Source organism: Falco cherrug, chromosome 2 (genome assembly GCF_023634085.1).
Source record: "Falco cherrug isolate bFalChe1 chromosome 2, bFalChe1.pri, whole genome shotgun sequence".
In the NCBI taxonomy this organism is placed as follows: domain Eukaryota; kingdom Metazoa; phylum Chordata; class Aves; order Falconiformes; family Falconidae; genus Falco; species Falco cherrug.
Genome location: NC_073698.1, coordinates 101,001,094 through 101,016,163, shown reverse-complemented (window position 1 = coordinate 101,016,163; position 15,070 = coordinate 101,001,094). Strand labels below are relative to the sequence as shown.

At 46.1% G+C, this 15,070-nt stretch overlaps 1 protein-coding gene across 11 annotated transcripts in view; it reads right to left on the bottom strand.

Annotated features, from left to right (window-relative positions):
- The window catches only part of TIAM1 (TIAM Rac1 associated GEF 1), a 195,190-nt gene that overhangs the window by 58,233 nt on the left and 121,887 nt on the right, over positions 1-15,070 (bottom strand). For all 11 annotated transcript variants that reach the window (XR_008730828.1, XM_055701604.1, XM_055701603.1 and 8 more), the window contains 4 exons: positions 10,678-11,125; positions 8,104-8,276; positions 2,691-2,915; positions 1,058-1,243 (listed from right to left, as the gene is read on the bottom strand). Coding sequence is in view for 10 of the 11 variants with exons in the window: in XM_055701604.1 (XP_055557579.1) it covers positions 1,058-1,243; positions 2,691-2,915; positions 8,104-8,276; positions 10,678-11,125 (1,032 nt within the window). In the remaining variant the exon portion in view is untranslated. The remainder of the gene's footprint in view (positions 1-1,057; positions 1,244-2,690; positions 2,916-8,103; positions 8,277-10,677; positions 11,126-15,070) is intronic.

Here is a 15,070-nt window from a genome sequence, read left to right as displayed (position 1 = left end):
CATCTCTACGCTACTGAGGGCAAAGGAGGACACGAGAGTTTGCTTGAAGGAGAAGAAAGCATGTGTCTTTTCCAACACAACATATTCAAAACATTATTTTTGTTCACTTGGCTCTCAAGAGACACCAGCATGAAGAGGCAGACTGTTTTTCAGGCTAATGCTTAGTGCTTTGCTAGATGCAAAAAAATAAGCATAAATGCAAATTACAGCCAGCCACTTAAAAAAATATAAATCCACCAGCAATTATCAGGATGATGACGCTAATCTTTTCATATATAAAAGAATAAAAACGCCCCTGATGAATTACAGCCCTGTATTCAACTGAAGGGTACAGCTGACATCTACAAGACAACAGTGGAGCTCAGCTATTTCTATGAAGCTCCAGGAGTCCAAGACAAAACTACAGGAACTTGATTTAAATTCATTAAAACCCCGCCACTTTGCAATACATTTCCCTGTATTTTTAAGAGCTGGGTTGTTACATTATTTAAATTCAAACAACCATTTTAAGCATTATTTGCTACACCATAAGTAGCAGAGAAGAACATTTCCCCTCCCTTGTGGAGCATCAGGTGTTGATCACTGGAGACCGGTTATTAGACTAATTGGTCAGTAGTTTCATCCATATGGTAGAAGACAAGCCATGCCCGCGAAGGTCTAAGCCAACATGTGCTGAGGGCCTTGGAAAGGCTCTCATTGATTTCACAGGACTTTTGGATCAAGCCCATGTATGTGGACATTAGAGATGAGCCTGCTCTTGTAACAGGATGATCTGTTTATAGAAAGTATGTTTATAGTGCAGATCTGGTAATTCAAATTCACATGTTTAGGAGAAACAGAGTTCTTCCACTTCCATAAGGCCATGGCTTGCAAGCATCTGCTTTTTAATCTATACCCAGGACACACACCCCTTTCAGGAAGCAGAATATTCTGCACACTAAGGTAAGGGCTCACCTCCCAGGCACAGACTGTTGTTTGTTGATGTGATCTCTGCACTGGACATGTGAAGCGATTTACAGGTTGGCAAAGATGACCCCTGGCCTCTGTTCAAACTTACCAGTGCATGAAACGACGAGACTGAAAAGATTCCAAGACGGCCCATCGCAACTTTCGTCGGACGGCTGGCAAAAGCAAGCAGTCTTTTAGGGTTTGGGAGCTCCCCTCCTTGGAGACTAGCCAAGTAACAGCGGTACCGAAATAGGTCCATCTGGAACTGTTCAAGATTTTGTTCCCAAACGAAGATCTGTGTACAGTGAAGATTGAGGAGCAAGACACACGAGAAAAGAAGGAGAGAGGAGAAAGAACAGGGTGGTAAATACCTTGAAAAAATTTTATTGTTCCCAGTAAAACACTTTTTTCACCAATGCTGATTTCACTCAAGAAACCTTGATTCCCATTCTTTCCCACTCTCCCCTACCCTCACAATCCCCAAAAGGATACAAATAATAAAACGTTTTCATTAGATGGAAAACAACTTTTTTTATGTTCATAGCAGAAGTCTTCTGGGACAACTACTCCTTTGATACAATGCTAATTAATAGGATTAAAATTTCATTTTTAATTTTCTTTGTATTCCAGGATTCTCTTCTGAGCAGTCCCTTAAGAGGCTTCTTTCATGCATCAAGGGCATCTGAGGAACAAGAAGACCAAACCCCACCGAATTCCAGATACAGAGCGCCCCAAATCAGCAGCCACAGCAGCAGCGTTGCTGTAAGCATCAACAGAGCTTGCCATACTTGAAAAAGTGTAGCACGCTGGCAATAATTAATCTTATCAGAGGAAGAGTAGTACAATCAGCCTATGTAAGGACTTTTTTAAATAATTCAAATTGCTGATAGGAAACAGTTTCAAAGCATTTAGAAAAACTCAGTTACATAAAGAGAGAGACTGCTCTGCCCCCTTACTGTGATTGACAGCCTCTGAGTGGAGCCCTTTCAACAGAGGCGAACATCTCCCCCCTCTCACGGGCTTCCAGGGGGTACAAAATCTCTTCAGCTTAGCGCATTAGGGCCTGGGCTGCTCCCTACGGTTTGCATTACAGGCATGTTTGGCAGCCATGGTAAAAGAGCTACAAACTAATGAATTAGGAGCCATATGTTAGTTTCCTAAAATAAGGTGCCGCTGCGGCAGTAGGAGAGACATCTGCTCCAGGCTCTCTGCTTCAGAAACACAACTACGTTGTCCACTTCAAGTCAGAAGGAGAGGTCCTGAGGGGCAGCCAGGGTTGCAGCCATGAGGTCAAGGCAGGCCCTTGTAACAAGCAGAAACCAGGGGCGCCTTCATCGACCCATCTACCAGGAAAAGAACCAGTCTCTTCCATGCTCAAGACAACAAGCAACAGCAGCATTTGCTAGTCTGTGACCAGCTCTTCCCTAAGGCATCCTGCTGCCGTAGCCTGGTACCCTCTTCACTCCCCTAAAGCTCTCACTCCACCTCCAGGCAGCTAGCCAAATCCCTCATGCGGAGGCCAGGAGAAGACAGCCCATGCTGTACCTTAGTGCACGTTGTTTGGAGAAACGGTGCAACTAGGGCTGCCAGCACGGCTGTCCTGCCAACACATGTCCCGCCTGCTCTGGGATGCTCTGCCAGCATACACACGGCATAGCAGGAGCAGACAGATGTACTGCTAATCTGAAGAAGGCCTTAAAATATTTGCTAGGGGCTTATTTCACATAAGCAAGTGAGATTACTTGATCCAGTATGGTCTTCTTCTTCTTGGAGTCCGTTACTGAGGACAGCTGCATTTCACCCATCTTCTTCATCTTCTCATCCATATCAATCTTCTGCTCCAGCTTTTTTATCTCTGTTTTCAGGAGTTTGACGGTGTCCTCTTTGTGATGCTGCCTTGCCACTGCAGTTGCACAAGCTGAATGGATTGCCGTGATCCAGTTCTCCAGTTCAGTCTGGCTAGAGGTCTGAAGAGAGGGGAAAGAGGGGGAAAAGAAGTCAAGATGCTCTTTAAAACTGATTGGAGATTAACAAATGCAATCCCAAGGAGTTTCCTTTCCCTTTGATCTTAAGATCCAAAGCCTTAAATCCACTTACAAGAGAAGTAATAAGAACCCCATCATTCTTAAGCAGGCCATTTTTAACTCAGCGCTAGGCATTCAGCACTTAGAATTACACCTATATCTGTGCTTTGCAGCTGGGCAGTGTTTCCCAGCCAGGTCTCAGGAATTACCTTCCCTGTTCAATACAACGCTGCTATAATTTGTAGCTCAACATTTAATGATGTTTTCTAAACTCCCAGTTCCTTAAGGCAAAAAATGTAACAGCCTCTGTGGTCTTCACAGTATGGAGAGTTTTTTTGGCACGCAACAGTTAGCAATAAATAAATGGCATAAAACACAACCATAATATCCATGAGTAGCTTTATTCTGATGCACAGACAAACAAGCTTTCTGCTTCTGAAGGTCCCAAAGCACTCTGAAGGCAACACTTGTTAACATTAAAGGCAAGCTCATTGTAATTTTTACTGTTCTGGTATTGTCCCTTCCCAAGCGTGTGTGTGATACTCCAGGAAAAGGGAACATTTCCCGCTCCCTGCAAGTGTTCAAGGCCAGGTTGGATGAGGCTTTGAGCAACAAGTACCCTTGGCCATGGCAGGGGCGTTGGAACTAGATGAACTTTAAGGTCCCTTCCAACCCAAACCATTCCATGATTCTACAAGATATTAGGCTGGGGAATGGGTCACCAGTACATTCTTCTGGAAGAGCGCTATTCTGTTTAGAGGCTTCTGACACGGAAAAAGAGTATTTCAAAGCATCCCTTATCCAGACTTTCAAAATAAGAAGTAAATCTTCTTATTCTTCTTACTAAACTTCATTCCTTTTTACAGTAGGTTGTAAAACAAAATTTACAGCCAACTCAGGGTTGCAGCGGACTTTCTCTTGAGTGTCAGCCTTTAGCAGTAATCACAATGGTATTTGGTTTGTGGCTGAAAAAGTAGCAAGGTGCCAAACCACCTTGTTCTAATTAAACTTTCTGATGATACCTGATCTTTTAATAGACAGCACAGTTTGACTTCTCCAGTTGCTAGCAGAGATGAAAAAGCTCATCCTCACTGCTCTCCTGGCGGTCACAACTAACAGCAAAGGATGTGGCTTACTGAAGCCAATGAGAGATTCCCACAGAAGCCTAGCTCTGGCAACCAGGTATGCAAAGGCTGGAACTTCAGGCTGATGCGCCCAAAACTTCTGTGGTACTGAAGCTGGTGAAACACATGTCCCAAAATGACATCACTTTCCTTAGTTTAGGTTAGAAGTCCCAAGCAGAGGACAGGGTCTACACTGGGAGGACCGATCTCTTACTCGCAATTTTCTTGTCTCCAGTTGACACTGAAGAATGTATTACAGAAGAATGACACAGAATATATTACTTAAATTGGTCAGGGTCCCTGACCAAGTAATAAAATTAATAAGGGTTCATTCATAGATAGGGGCTTACAATGTCTTATCACCACTGCTGAAGACACGTTCAGCCCACCTTGCTGAGGAATGACTGCTGAAAATAGAAAAATTATTTGCAGAACGGGAAATACTTTGCCTACGGTCAGGTGATGAAACCCAGCCCCCAGCAGAGAAGAGAGCAGCACTGGACTTACAAAGAGATTGTCTGTTTTGTTAATTCCTAGCAAAATCGTAACAGCAATTCAATTTTAAAATATTATCTGTATACCAGCTCATCCTGGAGGTCATCTCTAAGCATGTGGAAGAAAGGAGGGTCAGCAGGAGGAGTCAGCATGGACTCACCGAGGGGAAATCATGCCTGACCAACCTAACAGCCTTCAATGACTGAATGACTGGCTGAGCAGACCGGGGAGAGTGGCGGACGATGTCTACAATGACCTCAGCAAGGCTTCTGACACTCCCTCCCATGACATCCTCCTATGTAAAAGTCTGCACTAGATGAGTAGACAGTGGGGTGGATCGAGAACTGGCTGAATGGCAGAGCTCAGAGGGTTGTGGTCAGGGGCGCAGAGTCCAGCTGGAGGCCTGTAGCCAGTGGTGTTCCCCAGCGGGCAGCACTGGGTCCAGTCCTGTTCAACTTACTCATCTATGACCCGGATGAAGGGACAGAGCTGGAGAGCTGGGTGGAGAGGAACCTAGCGACGTTCAACAAAGGCACGTGCAGGGTCCTACACCCACGGAGGTACAGCCTCAGGCATCAGTACAGGCTGGGGGCTGACCTGCTGGAAGGCAGCTCTGGGGAGAAGGACCTGGGAGTTCTGGTGGGCAGCATGTTGCCCATGAGCCAGCAGGGTGCCCTTGGGGCCAAGAAGGCCACTGGGATCCAGGGAGGCATTAGGAAGAACGTGGCCAGCAGGCTGAGGGAGCTCTGCTCTGGTGAGGCCACATCTGGAGTGCTGTGTCCAGTGCCGGGCTCCCCAGTTCAAGAGGGACAGGGAACTGATAGAGACAGGCTGAGAGAGCTGGGCCCATTTAGCCTGGAGAAGAGAAGACAGAGAGGGGATCTTATCAATGCATACAAACATCTTCAGGGTGAATGTCAAGGGGGCAGTGTCAGACTCTTTTCAGTGGTGCCCGGTGACAGGACAAGGGGCAATGGGCACAAACTGCAACACAAGAATTTCCATTTGAATATGAGGAAAAACTTCATTACTTTGAAGGTGACAGAGCACTGAAACAGGCTGCCCAGAGAGGCTGTGGAGTCTCCTCTGGAGACATTCAAAACCCACTTGGACATGATGGTGGAACCTGATCTAGGTGAGCCTGTTTTAGCAGGGAGCTGGGACTAGATGATCTCCAGAGGTCCTTTCCAACCCCAACCATTCTGTGATTCAGAGTCAGTTTTCTTTCTGGTTTCCTGGGGAAAGGGAGGGAAAAAGAGAATCTGGAATGGATTTTAGGATCTAAAGACTCTTCTGGTAGATGAGTAGGCAAGGGGAATCACTCCACTTCTCAACGGAAAGGACCACATAAACAAGCTGCAAACATCTGATACAGAAGTATGTGGTGTCACAAGTTGCTCTGAGTTCCTGGAAAATGCATGTGACATCTGCAAGTAATGGATTTGTGTAGGCATAATAAGAACTGATTGCGCAAAGAATCATCGTGTAGGAGGTATGTGATGTCTCTAGGTGCAATGCAGTGGGAAGGCTTGTTACAAGATGTCCAATATCTGTACGCATTACAAGGCAACCCTATTTTTCTCCCTAAGTACACAACGTCTTCTGCAGGTCTGGGGTTTCTTCTCATCAAAACCGCTACTACAGCACTGTGTAATGGATGGATGGATGCGCACAACCTGAGCAGTTAAGTAACACTGCTGAACAGCCGTACACATGCATCGGCTGCTCTGAGTGCAGCAGAGCAAGCCCTACAGCGCATTACTTCCACCACTGCAGCTGGTCTCATTCCCGTCTCCCCAAACCCATCCCTGCTTTCTCTTCTGCTTTGCTAGCGATGCATGGGTTCTATGACAAGGGACACATTAACAAAAAATCTCTGCAAGGCGATATAAATTATTGTTTTTCATTTCAAAAAGGCTCATTTTTGCTTTTTCCCACAAAGTTGCATGAAAATCTACCCATGGCATAATGACACAGGGCTTTTTATTGAATAAGGCCCTGTGTTGCCACAAAAGAAATGTACTGAATGTGACCTTTTCAGTACTTAGCACTGGCATTAATTTTATGAGAATTAAGGTTTTTCCTTAGAAAACTGCATGGGAAAGATTTTACAGCTCCTATCAGTAGATTGAGAGGAGGTGGCGCTCCACAACCTTTCAAGAACACACTGAGACCGTAAGCACCACGCTTACCTCCTGGATTAAGCTCTCCAGGTGGCAAAACACACATACAGTGCCCAGGAAAGGCACCAAGTAGAAAGGGGCAGTGCAGTATTACACTATGAGCTAAGGAAAAATCAGACTGAGGTGGCAGAGAAGCTAGCCTGCCAAAAAAAAAAACCAAATTTTTTTTCAGTATGCAATCAGATAGTCAGCCTATTTAAGATGTGAGCCAGCACCACTTCCTTTGAATCAGTAATGTCTTTTTATTTTGCATGAATATGAGAATCTAGCCCCTTGTTTAGGACAGCTGCAAGAACCTATGAGACAGTGCAATTTTAAAGATTTGCTCTGGAGTACAGGGGAGTAATGATGCAGGGGCACATCCTACCACAGAGTACCTTCTGATTTAAGAAGGCAAGAAACTCTGAACTCATTGCCACTGGAAAGGGAAACAAATAAGGGACTCCTCTGGTGAAGAAAACTAAATCAAGAGAGGAGGAAGTGCTACCACCTCAGTACAGGCTGGGGATTACAAATAAAAAGAGTCTTGATTAGTGACAACTTGCAATAAGAAAGTAGAAATCCAACCTGAAAATCACTCAGGGAAGCAGCAGTTACCAAAATCCAGAAATCTTCTTCAGTGAAACCATCAAGTAATGCATGTTTTTTGATGTAAATACTGGATTTTTTTAAAACATACCCTGTGAAATTCAGACATTTCTATTTTTTGATTAAAAAAAATCAAACATGCGCTTTCAGTCTCCTCTTGGGCAACAGCAAGATGTTGACTAAGGTCCGTATGAACAAGAGGCAAATGGATTATGCAGCACCACTGGGAAAGTACCTGGAGGTCCAAGTACCCCCTTGCACTTCTGACTCCTCTTGGTCTTGTAAACTCTTTGAGCCTCCCCACAAGGTCCCATCTTTGATATGTCTCTTATGAGACACACATCATGTTATAGCACAATTAATGCACTACTGTATGTCCTACACTGTAACTGGCCTTGTCTGTGTGTTATAAGCACACCGTCAAACCATGCAAAATTCCCGGTTTGTACAGGGTAATAACAATATTACGCAATTCTTGCTTTGTTCCAACCATCTACACAAAGAGGGTCCGGTCAGTCAATAAAACCAGCAGATCTGACAGTGATTCACATGTGGTGGTGGGTCCCTTGAGTGGCATTTACCAAATATATCATATCCTTGCTGCAGCACTGCCAGAGGAAAATCCCAAAACCACTGGAGTCAGTGGGATTCTTCCACTGATTTCAACTACAGCTAACACTTCCTCCTTGGTCGGAGACAGGAAAAGGTAACAACTTTGTGAAAAACTTGAACCAGACCAACCTGAAAGAGGAAAGCATCCCCAAGGGAGTTGCTGAGACAGAAGACAAAGTCCTTCTTGGGGTGTTCAGGAACTGCTTGCACTATGCTGTTTTCCACCCAGACAGCATGCTTTGGGATGCTGTTGTGGTCAATGCCAGATCTGCCATCAGTCTCATAAAAAAACAACGTGCATCCTAAAAGAGACAATCGTATATTAGCAAGCAACACATTTAAGCATAACGACCGCCCTGTATTATTCAGTGCTGATACTTGGGACTGTAAATCACCTGTAAAACTGTCACAGAGATGGAGGATTTGCCAGTGCCTGCTCAAATCTTCAGCACTAGCTGAAATCACTAGTGGAGAGCAGTTTTTAGCCCAATAAAGCGGTGGTTTCCACACCATAGGGGCACACCACCAACTGTATGGTACATCAAACCGTGCCCCAGAGGACCATTTTGTTCACCTTAGCATTCCTAAAATGGAGCCAGCCACAGACACGAGCCGAAAAAGTCATGGGCAGTAAAACACAGTCCCAGATGAGAAGCACCACTGTAAGTCCCAAAATGGGAGTCCTCCCCAGCCACCCTGTCCCACCAAGGGGACCACAAGGAAGACGCAGGTGTGAAAGCGTGTCTCCCCTGGCACTGCCGAGCAGACAGGCCCCCAGGCAAACCCCCATGGCCCTGCCTCAGCCTCCTGCAGCTGCTACAGCCCCTGCAAGGCAATGATCAAGCGAGTTAAATTACTGGATGCAGATGAGTAACTGGAAGAAAAAGAGACTGGAATGAGCTGTGCTTTCTAAAAGACAAACATACAAAAAAGCCCCAACAAACAAACAAACAAAAGGCATAAACCATATTCTTATTCCACTATAATATTTCGGATCTGACTCATGGTGATACCGCCAAAAACAAAAATGTGTTTTAGCTGGGGACAGCAAACAACCTGCTTGGGTTTACAAAATAATCCTTACAATTCTCAGAGAGAGGCGGGTAGCAAGTCTGCAATTTGGGAGACTACAAAAAAAAGGGTCTCCTCTTCCATCTTCCCACATTATCTACAGTTGTTTTAAACTAAAACAGGCACATTGTTTCTCTGTCACTGGAACTAGCCCTCTCAGTGGCAAAGGTGCTACCCAGCCTCTCAGAGAAGTATTTGCAGCCAAACAATACCAGCTGTTAACTTCAAAGCCTCCTTTAAACACTAACATTATTAAGGCACAGCAATCTAAGAAGCAAACACTTCACTTCAGTTAAAGCACTTCAAAATAAAACTGCCTCCGTGCTCATCCTTCCCCCCTTTTCCTCCCAGATGGCCCTTTGTTTGCCTGCCCCTCACAGCAAGACCTTCCTGCCACATAGCCCCCCTCCCAGGAGATCAGCCCCCCCTGCCCCTGCCCCCTCCCTCCCTCCCCTTTCATTTCCCCAGTCTCTCTAACCACCCCAAGGAAGGGCTGGCACCTAACTTTGCTGTTGGTTTTAAAATACTGCTGCAAATTACAAAAAAGAAAAAGAAAAAAAAGAGTGCTCTAAAAAAAGCATTCTGTGGGGAGGACAGGGCTTTAACTACACTGAGGTTTCTGGCAATCCCACCCACAGCAGAAGACACAGCTCTGCCTCCCCTGGCCCACAGAGAAGGCCGGTTGCGGGGGCGGAGAGCGAGGCCAGTCCCAAAATCCCGCAAGCGTCGCTTCCCGTTTTACTGCTGATGCAACCACATCAAGATTAATTAGAGGTCGCTTTAGGAGGCCAGGTCCCGAGTTTCACTGCTCCGTTAACGTTTATGGGCATTTATAAGCACTCAAACCCCAAACTGCAGCATGCTCCTAGCAGGAACTGCAAAAATTGGGAGAGAAAAGGGTCTGCGGGGCAGCAGGGCGGCTGGGTGCTGAGGGCTGCCCATCACCAGATGGGTGACACAGACAGAGCCAGCATCTCCCAGGTCACAAACCAGTCTCCGCAACCAAACCATGGCTTCCCATCCACACCGCGAACGTGTTGCGGCTCGCTGGGTGTTGATACTCCTGAAGCGAATCTCAGAGAAGGAGAGGCCAATGGCACTAAGCAACAGGAGTTACAAGAGTTTTAACAGTTGGACTTGATGATCTCAAAGGTCTTTTCCATGATTATATGATTCTATAAGAGGAATGCGCACAAAGACAGAGCCCCTGTTTGAACACGTGCCAGTGTCATCACTAGCCAACTCCCACCATCACGTGGCTGCAGCTGCACACAGGTATTTAGTTTGTCAGCCAGCCATAGACATGCTTCTTCAAGGAACCCAGTGCTCGGAGAAGCCACCCTAGGTGGTGCCAGCAGGCCTCCAGGCAGGGTATGAACCCCACTTCAGTGCAGCACAGACATGTGTCTCTGCCTACACGCATGCCATAATGTAAGCACATCAACAACCATCATATAAACCCCCCCCTCTGAAAAACATCAGGACCACTTCCTCGTGCTTTGGTTTAATTACACTGAAGCTCACAGTGGCTTTTAAAGCCTAGGCTACTGGTTTCTTCATCTGCAGCAATACACAAGCCAAAGGACACCACGGACGCCCGTCTGGATAAACCCTTGCATGCTTGCTCTGTACCTTTGAGGGAAACCCAGTAGTGCTTCCATTTCCTGCGCGTGGCTGACTCCACTTTCTTGTTCTTCTTGTGCACCAGGAAATTTTTGACGGCCAGAGCACCAGCTTTGCGCACCGTGCCCTGGGCAGCTGTCAGGAGGATGTCGGACTGCCCTGGGGAGCTGAGGGTGCCGCTGCTCTGCTCGTCGCTGAGGGCAGAGCCAGCCTCCTCCAGGTTCTCGCTGTTGGTGGTGCTCATCTCAAGCTCCCGGCGGAAGTTCTCGTAGACCCCTTGACGAAGCCCGTCACCTGTCGAGCTGCTCCCGCTGTCGCTGCCGATGAAAGCCCGACTGGCCGTGGGGGAGTAACTTGAGTTGGTAGCATTGGAGCGTCTAGAAAGGAGGTCGGTGTCGGTGGCTGCTCCCTCGATCCCACTGTCAGTGAACTCGCTCCCCTCGCCTGCATTGACATCCTATTTGCAAGAGAGACACAGCGTGACATGAAGAGCCTGGACCAGCCTGGCCTTCTAGAGAACACCGACAGAACCCGAAACACCCAGGTGGCACCACATTTCTTCACACCCCCATTTTGTCTGGCACTGGAAATCACTCCTCTCTTTTTCTTCTGAAGACACACAACTGGAAGAAAAGGTGGGATAGGCAGAACTTCCAGCACAGTTTAGGAAGGACCAGTCACACACACACACAATTTCAGGTTGTGCCTCTACAGCCTTAGCATTTTGGAATATAAGACACAGCATCATCTGTTTACATTAAGCTAACAGTGCTAAAGGTTTTGCAAAAGGAGAACATATGGTAGCAAAAACTGGCAGTGTCAAGAAAAGCAGCAATCAACCTACGCATTTTGAAAAGAAAACATTAGTATCGTACATTCACACCTACAGCTGAAGACACATTTTAGACATCCCAAGCTTGTGATTTACAAATTATATAACTAAATAGGTACTTTTTTTTTTTTTCTCCTAAGAGGTTAATGTATTTGAGGTTACTTCTGTTTTGTGTCACTTCTACATCACAAACCCTAACGAGGGGCCACATGATATCCCTTGCCAAATCCCACAGTAATAGACCCTGACAAACCACTGCAGCAAAAGACCCTTCTAGGTCCCCAAGAGCTCACAGTTGAAGTATCATAAGAGACAAGAATATGGCTGGCTTGAGCAAGGCAGGAAATAACGTGACTGAATTCAAGTTTCGAAGTAGCTCAGGCTGCCCCCTGCAACAAGGCTGGTGCCCAGAGGGGGCTAACTGCTACCGCCTCAGCATCCAAAGGCACTTGTGGCAGTTTTTGAAGGAGGACAGTAAAGGCCAAGCCCTGTAAGTGGTGACAAATATGTTAGATACTTGGGAGAAGAGGGAGCCAAGGACGAAGGTGCAAAGAGGTGAGAAATACGGCCAAAACAACAGATATTGCAGCCTCTACCTCCCTTGCAAGAGCAGCTGGTGCTTGACTTACGAGTCTTAAACAAAGTGAGGAAGTCTCTGAGAAGAGGTGGCAGAATGAAGTATTTCTTTTGAGAGAAAACAAGCTTCTAGGTGTTGGTTCGAGCACGAGTTTCCTGTGAAGGCAAGAGCAGCTCTGCAGAAACCGAGAAACCCTCTACCAAGCCCTGTTTGAAACCTTCCTCCTGTGGAGCAAGAACTGGATGAGGAAACCTTAGGGGGAGGGGAGGGGTGTTGCTGAATTTGACCAACTTTTAAGGCATTAATTTGTAACGGATGGGCCTGTTCTTCATAAATGCTACCTCTCAAGGGAGTCTTGGAGTCCAGCTGGAAGAATAAGCGCTTCCTTCCCTGCTCAATGAGCACAGTTATCCTAGTCAGTCTGGTTATTTAATGCAACACAGCGATAGACAAGCTGTTCTGGACAGGCCAATATTCCTCTACTCCCACTGCCTGTGAATGAGCCGAGCAGGGCTTCCTGTAACTGCAGCCATCTACCCGCATAGAGCAGTTTTCACAATGACATGTTTTTTCCTGCTGTTCCAATACATTTGGGTTTTGGAAGCCAATTATCTTCCAATTTCTTGCAGCTCTGCAAAGGAGGGATAGCTGGAGAGGGGAACTGCAGCTCTGCAAAGGAGGGATATCTGGAGAGGGGAACGGCTGCTGCTCAGAAACCAGTGTTTACAAAACACTGCCGTGAGCGAGCTTTGAGCGAGCTTTTGTGCAAGCTGGATGGTGCAACTTCTGACGACAGCACTCCATCTGAGACCCCATGCACCAGGGAGCCAGGACTGGCATGGCCACTCAGCGCTCACGCCCGAGGCACTGCCTCTCTGCCAACGCAGCTACATCAGCATAAAACTGGAGCGCCAAAGAACTGAACTGGATCGCCCATGTTCACCGGGATAATTATTCCCATAGAATGATTGGGGTTGGCATTTGTTTCCTGGGCCCTTCTTCATCCATAATGTCTTTAAAGGGAAAAAGTGTGCCACTCACACAGCATAAACAAATGTGCATTCTGCAGTGAACACGACATACAAGCAACAAAAATTACTTGAGGTTTTGAGATATGTATTATATGGTTAATGATTTAATAAATATACAGTCTGTCTCATAATTATTTTATCCATGCTATACAAAAAGTATAGAGTTAATTCCAGAATTTCAGCTGATGTTACTTTTAGGAAGCACATCTCATGCTTTAACCAGAATTAATCGGTTTTTAAAAATGAAGAGCTACTATAACAGGTCACCAAGCTGAGGGAGATGGGATGTGTAATTTTGCCAGTCAGAGTATGCATGAAACTTTCTTGGTGCTTTTTAGCAGATGGAGTATTTTTTCAAAAACAGAAGTGCACCCAGAGATGATGCACAGCGCTGCAATGCAGGCTCTCAAGGTCACTCGTGCACAGTGTGACACAGCCTTATTGTGTAACCTTGGTGAGACACAGCATTGATTGCCTCAGTTTCCCCTGTCCATAAATGCAGACTATACTCTGTAACTGATACATGGGCATAACAGTTTACTGTTTATAAAAAAATGCAAGGATGGAAAACTCGGAGTGAATGTTATATATGCTCATGAGCTTTAATTGCAGCACATTTTGAAAACATCTTTATAATCTTCACCACAGTGCAAGTGATAGGCTGGATGGGTCAAAAGATCTTTTCAGCATAATGCTGCAGCCCTGCCCCTAATCTCCCTCTGTACCCTGCACTCCCTTTTCCTCTCTTAAATATCCTGTATCAAAGACTTCTAACCAACTGATTCAAGCCCTTCGGTAGGAGGAGGGTCTGGGCATACAAAGGTCAGAACGGTTCAAAATCTATAGCCTGGTAATATTGTTCACACTCATGAATTATGAAACGTAGCATTGAGTGAGCTTAGCACTTTCGGAAGTCTGCTGTACGAGAAGATTGGTCTCAGGGTTAGTAGGGTTAAGAGCATTCATTGCACAGGTCTCTGACTTCTGAGCTCCTGCTGCAATGTCAGCTCGTTCTCATCGGAGGGTATGAAAAGCTCTCCAGAAGCAGCCAGCATCTGCTCTGGCTGTCTCACAGTGCTATAACCCGCATACCGAAGTGCATTCAATTAAGAGTTCAGCAGAAAGTACAGAGGTTTAGTATTGCGCTTCCACAGAAATGTGCCACGGCTGAAGGGGTAACAGTCCCAATCCAAGCAACAAACTGTAGCAGGGTTTGATGAACACATCACTGGGGGCACAGAACTACTCCTGCAAATATTCAAATGACGATGCTGAAAATTAAGCATCCCAGCTCACACCATGAGCAGCATGGCTCTCCACTGATGAGATCAATGTGGATACACAGGCCTCTAGCTTTGGTGTCCAGCTACTGCCACAGCCACCACAGGCTGCTGCTCAGAAGGAACGCAAACATTGCATAACCTTGATGATAGCTGTTTAAGAATTACTCATGTTTCCTGCTTAGGCTATCAGAGAGCCCCATGGGCAATAGCAATGTCTCTCTCCTCCAAGGAAGACTTATTACTGTTCTGGGTCCATAACGGACATGCCACAAAGGCTTGCTAACGAAACAGACATTTTGCTCCTCAGCAGAAGGAGTTCCCAGGCAAAAGTTTCTGAAGCCAAGAGTGAACTACTCAGCTCAGCCTCCGCTACTCACCCCTCTGACTCCTGCCCACCGTCCCTCAGCTCTCCATCATGATGCTGATGGCATGTGCCAGGCACACCGCAGAAGCTGAGAGACAGCTGAAGACTGCAGAATGCTCATTTCTGAAGCCTGCAGTTTTGGACGTTATACACACATTATCACAAAATCACCAGCACATTACTCTGGATTTGCAATTCCTATCACCAAGGGACTCTGTTTTATTTCACGGGTTAAAAACCTCAAAAGTTTAATTCAGCTCTGTGTAAGGTTCAAGACACTGCATCTGATATTCTGCATCTCACCAGAGAACTTGT